Raw genomic sequence first — 11,238 nt, forward strand, 5'->3', positions numbered from 1 at the left:
GGGGGCAATACGAGCCCCAGTGCCCCCTGTAGTTGACGGTTATGCTTGAACAAAACATCATGAGACATCAGAGCTTGATATTTACCAGCAAACCACAATATAAAAACAACAAAAAGGAAATCACTACAGAAGAATTAATAGAGAATACAGTTATGCAAAGTTGGAGACTGCCTCTACATGTGGGAGTACAAGTGGTAAGTGCAGTTCAATGGTGTCATCTCTTCCTCCTTCCAATTTCTCAAGTGTCCATAATATGGGCCTGAAACGCATACACAGTACACAATGCACATGGAATGGGCCTCTGTCAAGATCTGGTGCCAGAAGGCTTGCTTCCCCAGACATGCATTGAAAGTTGAACAACAAACTGGTTCTCTAGTTTACCAAGGCAAATAGTTACATATCAGTGGTCAAATCGTCAAACAACAGCTCCACCATTGATGTCAACTGCACTTCCATTAACATAGGAACTACGGGGTCCACATAAGAAGACAACCACATCAGCCACTTCATCAGGACGTGCAGCACGGCCCAATGCGGACTTAGCTGCATCACGTGCTTTTTCCTGGGGACTGTTGGATGCTGTCATGGGCGTGTCCGTGTAGCTGGGTAACACACAGTTGCAGCGCATGCCATCTGCTGCCAGCTCAAGTGCTAACGACTTGGTAAAGGCTACTGTGGCTGCCTTTGAGGCTGCATATGCACTGTAACGGGGTGACCCACTGTGTGCCCAGTTGCTTGCCACAGTCACCAAAACACCATTGGGCACCTGCGCTGCCTGCATGGCTCGCACAGCACCACGACAGAAGAGGAACGTGCCCTGCATGTATGCAGTGCTCCCAGGTGAAGAAAATGAATGCTATGACACAGGTATCATGGTTTAAATAAAAACAAATATTACAGAAAATGCAGATAAAGCTGAAATGATCGCCGAGAGGCCCAAAGTAACTTTTCCCCAAAATAGAGCCTTCACAAGCAAAAAATGGACATTAAAGTGGAGCAGGATTATTTGATGACATATAACCTCTTACTTGTAACTAAAAAATGTCTATAACTAACTGATTTAAAATATTACAGTGGCATATTTCAGAATACAGCTAGTAGAAAATGCTGTTAGCCAGTTCAATATGGCTAAATATGAACTTGTTGATGCTACTACTGCAAACTGCTGTTAGCGCTGTGAAGAAATTTGGTATCCCCTTTACATGCCTATGACTAGAGATCAGCTGATAGGCAACTACTTATTTGGTGGCATGTGCCAGGGCCCTGCCCTTTTAATGCATGCAGCTCGAATCAGGGAGCAAAAAGTACTTAAAGGGCCCCTCACCAGATTTGACAATGTTGAGCTAACGAGCGCAATGCATACACTGGGCGTTCACGATCACGTCTGCCAAAATTTGCAACGCTACGCGCCGCGGAAATGGGTCAAATTTCAAGGTGAACGCTGCTTGCCCTTCTTCTCGCGGGCGCGCGCTTTAGAGAATGAGGGGATGACGTACATGAAAAAATGGTCCTACGTAGATGGTAGTGCTGTCACGTCGCTCCTCTACGTAGACGACTGTGCTCTGACGTCGCCAACAGTAGCACGTGACACTGCGATAATTATTTGACACGACATGTGTAGTTTGTGCAATTTGTTGCTTGAATAGATTAATAAAACTTGAGAGAAATAATGAGACACACAAAGGGGATGTGTGCGTCTTTTTCTTTTTTTGTGTGTGAATTGCAGCGAGATGCGGGGCTAATGTGCCTCCCTTTCCCATGCGTTCGTGCCCCCACGGTTAGCGCATCGAGCAGACGCCAGCCCTGGAAACGAAAATAATGTTCTGGCGCGTTTGAGCACTCATTATGCTCATTTATTCGACCGCGTCCAAGTAAACGTTAATGCGGCACTGGCTCATGATACCGCCACTCTCGTGACTGTACAAATGTCTCAACTTTCATGCCCGTCCCGCAGAAACAGGCAGTACACCACAGAGAACGCCGACAAAACGCCCACGGCCGCTACATAAAAACAAAGGTAGCAGCCGTGCAACGCCGCTCGCGTGCTCAGGCTGGCTCGGGCACGTCATGCGCACGTGACTATGCATGCGCATGACGTGTTCATGCGTATGTGTCAAGTGAAGAGGGCAGGGAAGGGATTTGGCTTGCTAAGGCTACACGGGGCGAGTGGCAAGGGTTTGAAACTCGCCTCCTCGCATCATGGTTTCGCGCTGCTACAAATTATTGTTTTTCTCAGCTCGTAATGAACCAATTTGAAAAATTCTCGCGGCATACTGCTCTTCATTCGGCACATAACAACTTCCAGCGTCTAACTAAAATTTGCTATGTGGTCTGGTGAGGGGCCCTTTAAGCACTGACTCATTCTAAAAAGATACAGGGCGTGCAAACACGGACACAAGAAAGAGGTCAGGACACCACAAACGCAGGACACCACGGCGTTTGTGGTGTCCTGACCTCTTTCTTGTGTCCGTGTTTGCACGCCCTGTATCTTTTTAGAATGAATACGCACCAACCAGCTCAGCTCTCTGTTATTCTAAGCACTGACACTGTTGAAACGTCTATTTCTGCTATTTGTTCCTATATATGTCTACATAAGCTTTGAGCACCTGAAAGTACTGTGTTAGTCCACTCTTTCTGTTCTAAATGGAGGTTTGGCTCATTTCCAAGACAAGACTGCACTGACAGTTGCTGTTGCTATGGCAATGCACCTGGTAATGTGACATGACAAAATTGTGCGACACTGAGATTGTTCGTAATGCATCCTTTGGTGTAAACAGCATGACGATTGAGGACTGGGACACACACAACATGAGCACAGCTGCACTCCTGCAAAGAAACACAAATGCAGCTGCACTCCTTTCACAGAGTTCCTGAGGCAGAAGAGTGCTAACTTGGGTTGGTTGGTACATTTCACTATAGGTAAATGAAGTAACAGTGTATGGGATATGATGAATAAAAGAACTGGTTCAGGTGCTGTGTCTGTTCCATTCATCCTTCCATTCATCTTCTTCTATGACCTGACCTGTGGAACTGACCAGTGGAACTGACCTGTGGAACAGTATTTCAGCTACAGAGTCAAGGCAAGTTCAAAACTGCCAGCATCCCTACCCAGGTGGCCATAGTTACTGGTCCAACATCAGCATCTGCCCGATTCTCATATACAATTTCTGAGCTCGTAATAATCTTCTAGTGGGATGCACCAACTGAAGAAATAGTTATTTTGTACAACAGTGAATTTCTTGACTACCAGTACTACACATATGCTTAAGTCATTTAATCCAAAACCAGTAACTTATTTCTCAGTTATGGTAGACTTTGACTTACTCACAATATTCGAAAAATATCAGCTTTACTATGGCTTTCGTTGGTTTGCTTTGACACCTTGACAGTAACTTTACACAATGGTACAAATCTTCATTGCAAATGTATCTCAATAACACTGAGACAGGCCTTGACCTTGCCATTAGTGATAATCCCGGTGCATGCTTCAAAAGCTTCAGAAAAATTTCTGGGGTTTTATATGCCAAAACCACAATACGATGATCAGTCACCCTGTAGTGGATGACTCTGATTAATTTTGCTCACCTGTGGTTCTTTCACATACACCTAAGAGTAAGTACACAAGCATATTTGGTATTAAAATGCACCTTCCACAGATCAAACTATGATCAAATCTGTGATCTCAAGCTCAGCAGTACAATGTCATAGCCACTAAGCTACCATGACGGGGTACACACATGCATGCATTTATGGAGCAAGGAAAAAAAACAGAGGGTATGATTTTAAGTGTCTAGCTATGGCTTTGGCAAGGCAACTTTCTCTGACCCTGCACCTCCCCCCCTCCTCTTTTTTTCTCCATCCCTTCAGGGCCTATCAGCACGTGGACTCACAGTAAATAAGCCTGTGCATGAACGCTGGATCTTTCGAGGCATTGTTTCGTCTGCAGTGACATTTATTAATGTTCAGATCACAATTACCCTCACACAAGCAACTTTCTGCTCAGCTCTCAGCCATTCTCTGTGATGTGCAAGGTGCCAAGAAATTGCATAGTGTGAGTAGTTTTCCATCAGCCTTCCTTTACATCGGGAGTTATGCCCCAGTCTTGCACCACCAACAGCTACATGTACCTCCCTCCCGTAACGGGCCACCTCCCAAAAATAAATGTCGTCGAGGAATGGACGGTGTGCCCTGCTTTCAGTTCATGCGGATACGTCGCTTGACCCACCGCAGCGGCCAACATGGATCAAGCACTGGCGTAGCCAGGGGGGTTCAAACCTTCCCCTGAAGTTCTTCAATTTTGCATGAGTATATAAACACGCACATATACAAATGCATGCACAAACGTACATAAAGTACGATTGAATCCCCCCCCCCCAAATAAATTTCTGGCTATGCCACTGGGATCAAGGGGCAACTAATGACGTTGCTAAAGAAATAACTATGTCAAGAAAGCAAATTTGAAATATAATTAAACAAAACAAACTGCTTTGTTGGTCTTCCATCTTCACATAGTGGAAGGGCTCTGAATTTTAGATGCGAAGTATCTTAAGGCCGAGCTCAATCCGGTGGTGTGCGGCGTGACCACCCTTACTGCGCATGCGCATACCCTCTCCACTTTCCCTCTCCCCTTCCCCTATCCACATTCCCTCTTTCCACTTTCCCTCTCCCCTCTCCCATACCCCACTCCCCTCCCCCTTTCCACTCTTCCTCTGAAACGCGGGCTAGACATGCCGAAATTCTCTCCTGCGCAACGCCGCGATGAGCTCGAGTGCATGCGCGTCCCCTCCCCTTCTCTCTCCTCTCCTACGCTGCCCCCCTCTCGCCCGCCTGTCGACCGCGTTCCCCGCTCGTCCTGTGAGAATTAACGGCCAGGCTAGATGGAAGATACGACGCGCGTAGCATCCCTCTTCGCGTTCCACGACGCGAGGTCGGTAGCGTGCCCAACGAACGCCAACGGAACGCGATCGTGCAAGTGCTCCGGCTTCGCATCGCCTCATGGTCCCCTTTAGCGGGAGATGGTGTAATTTTCTTTTTCTATTACGAGGCTTCAAAATTGTCGCATAATGCTCCCTTCTAGACTGTAAGGGCTCTGAATTTTTTCTATTATGAGGCTTCAAAATTATCACATAATGCTCCCTTCTAGTCTGTTTCTTTCCACCATGTATGCATTGCATTTAGCATTTTAAGTATCATGATGCATGACAGAGAATGTCAGGAAAAAATTTTAAAAAAAAGCACCCCACTAATATTCATCAGTGGGTCTTACTGCGGTATACATAGTGAAGGGCAACAGCGCAGATACCGACGGGGATGAAGAGAGGCAAATACAATAGACAAATGCAGCACTGACTTTCGACAAAATGTCTATTTTGCATGTGTACGGAAATTTATATTAAGCACTTGAGAAGAAGACAAGATCACACATGCCCACAGATTCTTCTCACGTTGTCACCATCACCCTGGCATTTTCATCTAGAAAGATCAGCTCTTTTTCACACAAGGCTACTGATAGGCACCTTACGCAATTCTGACTTGCACGTGATATGGCAGCTGCCTAAGTGATTTCTCTCATAGGAGTAGACTTACAACGTGATAAAATCTCGCATCTATCAAAAATAGGTTTATACCGATAGTCGGGGCAGTGCACACCAAGATGACCTTGAATTGCGCTGTTCACAATGTAGTGTTCGATGAGCCGATCGTTGATGCATCCCAGTTTGGGCGTTTGGGCGATATAAAGTTTGCCACAGGAGATAGATATCTGGTATACAACACACTGGGCACATTGTGTAAAGTGCTGTCTGTGCTTGGTTTTACATGCAGCTTTTTATTGGAAGACAGTGCTAATTTATATGAACAGTGATACATGTTTCCTAAGCACAGAAAAAAACACATCAATATTCACATTCTACCCAACCTTCTTAATAAGGTTGTGCAAAATTCCTTGAAAAATATGGAATAACTGCCTTCCCTTCATTTTCGCGGCTTCCTTTCCTTTCATTTTCATGCTGTGCACAAGCAAAATAAACATTTTATTGAAAGTCAGCATTGCATTTGTCTACTGTGCGTGCCTCTCTTTGTCCCCGTCAATATCTGTGCTTTTTGCCCTTCACTATGTTGAATCAACAAGCCCAATTGGACGCCCTGTGGAATACACTATTTGGAAGCACACATTTCCTTGTGCCACTTACTTCCAATTTGCAAGTCCTTCGTCCTCAGTCCCAGGGCAGTTTACGAGTATCAGAGAACACATTGCTTGTCATCACACTCTACCATGCACACACGGAAAGTATTCAAGGATGCTTAAAAAATACTCACCTTGAAGTTGATGTTCATAATTTCATCGAAGAATTCCTCAGACATGTCTACTAAGGGGGCTGGTTTGAGGATACCTGCACAACTAATTGCAATACTCAGGGGCAGCTTGCATGTTTTCATGATAGCCGCAAAGAATGTCTCAATGCTCTCCCCGCTTCGAACATCCACCATGAATGCCAGGTGGGGGTGGTCCACACCTGAAAATGTTTTATACATAAGTGCAGGAGTGAGTATACTGGCAGTTCGCTTCAGCACAGGGCAGAAGCATAACAAGTCCAGCTGTAGCTTTTAAGCAGAATTTATTTGCCCATTTTCATTCTTCCCAGGTGAAGAATTTCGTCACTATGTCATGAGCACATTTACAGGGCAAAGAAAGGCCTTATGTGACACACTATGCTCAGCTACCGAGAGTTCGAACAACCTAGATTTAGTCAACCTAGATTTAGTCATCTCGACTTTTTTCATAGTGTTTCCAATGAAGTGCTTGTCACATTTATCTTTTATTATCTGACTTAGGTATCTTCTGTATGGTAGGTGGATGATTTCCATCACAGCAATTAAGCGTTTTTCTTATAGACTGGGTACCCAAGGATTTGAGATATTGCTATGAAATACAGTTTCTTTCCTTGGAAATTGTGGTGTCAAGAAGGCAATATGGGTGCCTGCCTTTTGCCAGTGCCATGCATGTCTGAACCAATACATAAAAAAAAAATTCAGCCAGTTCTACGCCATGAAAACTATCGGACAGCAAAGCTGCAAGCGCATGAGTATGTGAGATTGGCTAGCAAGACCATGTGCATCATCATCATCATCATCTAGCATCACCATTATCATTTGAAGCATCAACATCTTTATTCCCCACCCCCACCCCCCCGGGGCACGTGATCTGCATGACGACGACTACTACTACTACTACTACCACTACTACTACTACTACTACTACTACTACTACTACTACTACTACTATGACGACGGCAATGACAACACAGGGCAGACTAAGACCATAAAAATAATGCTCAAGGCCATGAAGTGCGGTGACATAACTTATGTGTGGTGCATTGCACCCTTGCCTCCCCCTCCCCCCCTAACTTTCAGTTCACTTGTTGGAATGAAAGAAGAGAGAAAGCACTTGCCTTGTGTGATAACTCCATTTATACTTGATGGATCCACACATTCTTTTCTGCACAAGATTCATGAGGTAACAGAGTCCAATAGCAAGGTCATGCTATTATAATTTAGAAAGGTGTTGCAGCTAGAGCCCCCTTATAGTGTAAGATACACTTGTGGCCCAATCTACTGGGGCTTTACCAATACATAACTTGCAAGTGACGTCAGTTCCTGTCCTCCGTCCGCCATCACCGAGCACATACGTCTCAGTGACTGCGCTGTGTTTACGTTTGTGTACCGATAGTTTGGCGTAGTGAGCGTGTTTTGATTGTTTGCCTTGCGCTTATGACGAACGAGAATCGTTCAGGACATTATGCAGCCTGCAGTGTCATCAGTGGTGTCGCATGTAATGGTTGAAACAACTTTGCACGAGTCACCTACAGCGGCGCTCTTTGCCGCCTGCATTTTGCGACGCTCAAGCTGCACAGATTTCGTCGCTGATTGCTGCATAAAACCATGGCCCAATAACATGTTTGGCACCCAGTCGGGGTTTCTTTCACCAAAGAGCTAAGAGGGCCTCCCGAAAACCAAGACGCGATCACTGTGTTGAATTCGTTGCTTCACGTTTCGACGAAAATTGACCTCGCGCATAACTCCGTGGTGATGCACTTGGCGAAAAGGTGAGGAGATTCGGAAGCATAACTTGCCTGTTATGAAGTGACATTCGCACACACAAACGTTGTGCAACGTCTGAGGTCCTTCCGTTTACGCGCGCATAAGGCATCTGCTCCGCTTCTCGGACAACTCTTTCGTGCGGTCGCACGGCTTTGTGATCACGTTTGGCAAACAGTACGTCCCCACATCTGGTCTTTTTTTTATTGATTTACACTTCTCGTGAAGCAGCCAAATATCGCACAAATCGCCGTTGCAATGTGCAGCGTTGACAGCAATATGCGAGAGCCGCACAGCTTGAGTCGGTGTTGTCTGCTGCCATGTGCTTGGTAATGACGGCGCATGCTGAGAAATCATATCCCAGAGTTCCGCGGTGTGACGTAGCTGCAAGTTATGTATCGGCGGCGGTTAAAGTTTAATCAAATTCTGTTCATGCTTCATATGTTTGTGCACTGGTTTTTATGGTTAATCTAAAAGACGTCACATTTTCACAAATTTTTCTTATAACAAAATATTATTAATAAAGTCAAAAGCTGCATGACAATGTTGATAATGATTTTTTATCATAGTGGAAAGGTGAAATGTTGAAACTACAGAACATTCAAGTCAGCATACTTATGCCCTATAGCAGCGAGAGGATGCTGTCCTCTCACTGCTATTAACGTGTCCCTATCAGGGGCGTAGCCACGTTAGGGCACACCGGGCCCGTGCCCCCCCCCCCCCCCCCGAAATATTTTTTTCCCATAGCATACAGAGCAGAAAATGACACTCGACCACATCTGCCTGTTCGTCCCCACTACAGATCAAGGAGGTTCCCCCCCCCCCCCCGAAAAAAATTTCTGCCTACGCCCCTGGTCCCTATGGGAAACATCGGTGCTTTGCACCTCCCCAGGTTTCACCTTAATGCAGCTGTCTTGTATAGTATAGTATAGCAAGGGGTGGGAAAGGGAAGCGAGGGTGAGGAGGAGGGAAAAGATGAGGGCAATGCCACCAGCTCCACCGCTTCCTTAAGAGTCTTCGCACTACTAGTGCGTGGCTGCCCCAATTTTTTTTAATGCGATGCTAGTCAATAATATGCAAAAGTTGTCACCATCTACTCATAAGAATGAACACTGCGGAAAATGTGGGTGATTTTCAAGATCTCCAACACTGTTTTCAAACGCATTTCCTGGAAGATGTGGAAGCAGATGACGATAGTGGACATAAAGCAAATGAAAGTGAGATAACTGGAGCATTTTCTGGATGTGACATGACCATGTTTCAGGGTACAAGGTGGAATAACCCAAGCACGGTGCATGCTGACTCCTGTTCTTTTGTTGTAGACATGTAGTGCGCTTCAGGAATGAACCATGGAAAAGTGACATTCCAGATTTTGATCACTATGACTCATTTGTGTGCGTCCAAGAAAGCATACTTTGGCCCCCACACGAACCTCCCGAAAGATAGGAAAACTGTATGCCTCTGGAAAGAACACTACAAGAACTTGCTCCTGGGCCACTTGGTGTCTATGAACATGTTCTTCCCGGCGCAAATTTTAAAACGTGAAAAATGCATGGGCAGAGGAGAAAAAAGGGCCAAAGGGCTGGCGCTCCTGTCCCTTTCCTGTCCTTCTTTCATGTTTTAAACTTTGCGCCAGGAACAACAAGCAAGCTGGCAAGAACAATTATTCCGCAATTATCTAAGCTTAACCAGCGTCTTTTAACGGTGGCCAGATCTGGGGTGAACATAAACGAAATTAATTTTATTGACTACTTCTGACCTGCGTTTCGGTTCTGCTACTCAACGCCAACAGTGCTCACCATTACCATTCTTACTCTTCTCGAAGGTGGAAGTGTAACAGAGATGGTACGGGTCATATCCATCACGTTGCTCCAGGCTCATATGTACGACTTCGTGCAGCATGACGAATAGCACGTTCACCAACTGAAGAACCGCTATCGAGGTTACAAGAAAGCTTTGCTTCACATAAACCTCTTTTTTTAAAGAGGTTGCGAGGTCGGAAAAAAATCGAGAACCATCGAGTCAAATGTCAGTCTTGAACCTACCTGGGAGCGCAGCAGCGGTTTCCTGTGCTCCGCAGAAATTAATATCACCTACAACCACGACAGCGCCTTCTTTTGCTAGTGCAAAGCAGACGGCTTTCCCAATACCACTTGCACCTCCGGTGACTGCTGCCAAGCGGCCAGTCAGTGACATGTCGACAGCCACGTTGTTTTCGGGCCCGTCACTTCACTAGTTGCTACGCCAAGCTACGCCACCAGAGCCACAAAGCACTTACACCTTACACCAGATGAAGTCACAAAACCGACAATTAACAAAACGGGTTCTCTGATCTCAAAGCCGCTCACAAGCACGAGTAGGGACCGTAGTGTCCGTGTCCGTGCCGACCGTACTGTATCTAGTCCGAGTGGAAACAGGAGCCACAAGAGCGCCATTCAGCGTTGATCGCCGAGTGTATTCTTTTATTAGCCTGTTTCGTTACACTTTCAGTATAATCAGTCTCGGCCTGCAGTAGCTCATTTCTTGTTTTCCTTTATCTACGAACACTGCGAGCAAAGGCAAGGCAACGTTGGCAAAGGTGATGCGATATGCCGCGCCGTACCAGCGACCATGGCTAGCCACCCTAGCCGCACGGTTCAAACTTCGCAACAAAAAATATAATCAAATAAATAAATTGTGTTCTCTGAAACATTTAATGGAGAAAGTGGTAAATGGGGGGATTGCAGTGAAGTACGAAATGAAGCCTGCTTCCAGTAGAGCTGCAGTTGCTGCAGTCGCCTTGGACCATAGAGTTTCCTACAATACTTTGCTCTGGACCACGCTCCGGACATATCGAGAATCGAGGCTTCCCTGGGTGGCTCCACGTGGGCAGCGACCCTTCCGCTCACGTACGCTGACCGTGAGGAAGCTGGCAGGAGCGTTTTCGGGAGAAAAAGGCCTTCACATATCCCTACAATACAATTTTGGTATATTGGGTTAACCGATCCGCAAGTAATAAGTGCCAGCGGGTGCTAGAGAAAGAGTAATTTTGAATGCGGAGGAGGATCGTGGCCTGCGTAGGTTGTCATATTGGCAGAGGGTAGTAACGCCATTCATTTTTATTACAGAACACTGTAACTTTTTATGTCAGTGGCGCCTCAC

At 45.8% G+C, this 11,238-nt stretch overlaps 1 protein-coding gene across 2 annotated transcripts; it reads right to left on the reverse strand.

Annotated features, from left to right (window-relative positions):
- Positions 1–380: 380 nt before the first annotated feature.
- LOC119403130 ((3R)-3-hydroxyacyl-CoA dehydrogenase) lies at positions 381–10,495 on the reverse strand. 2 transcript variants are annotated; one of them, XM_049418039.1, is made up of 4 exons: positions 10,365–10,457; positions 10,143–10,329; positions 6,319–6,515; positions 381–817 (listed from the first exon to the last, which is right to left on the reverse strand). In XM_049418039.1, the coding sequence occupies exons 2-4, from the start codon at positions 10,291–10,293 to the stop codon at positions 416–418; spliced, it is 750 nt and encodes a 249-aa protein (XP_049273996.1). In that variant the 5' UTR covers positions 10,294–10,329; positions 10,365–10,457; the 3' UTR covers positions 381–415. The 2 variants fall into 2 exon arrangements, with proteins under 2 accessions (XP_049273996.1, XP_037526010.1); XM_037670082.2 differs by having other exon boundaries at positions 10,143–10,495.
- Between the last annotated feature and the right edge of the window lie 743 nt (positions 10,496–11,238).

This window comes from Rhipicephalus sanguineus, chromosome 1 (genome assembly GCF_013339695.2).
Source record: "Rhipicephalus sanguineus isolate Rsan-2018 chromosome 1, BIME_Rsan_1.4, whole genome shotgun sequence".
NCBI classification, from domain to species: domain Eukaryota; kingdom Metazoa; phylum Arthropoda; class Arachnida; order Ixodida; family Ixodidae; genus Rhipicephalus; species Rhipicephalus sanguineus.

Coding starts and splice junctions, on each gene's coding strand:
- LOC119403130 (XM_037670082.2), bottom strand. CDS start 10,293: ATGTCACTGACTGGCCGCTTGGCAGCAGTCACCGGAGGTGCAAGTGGT. Junction 6,516..10,142: donor AACCGCTGCTGCGCTCCCAG/GTAGGTTCAAGA, acceptor AAACATTTTCAG/GTGTGGACCACCCCCACCTG. Junction 818..6,318: donor TTATGAACATCAACTTCAAG/GTGAGTATTTTT, acceptor GCATACATGCAG/GGCACGTTCCTCTTCTGTCG.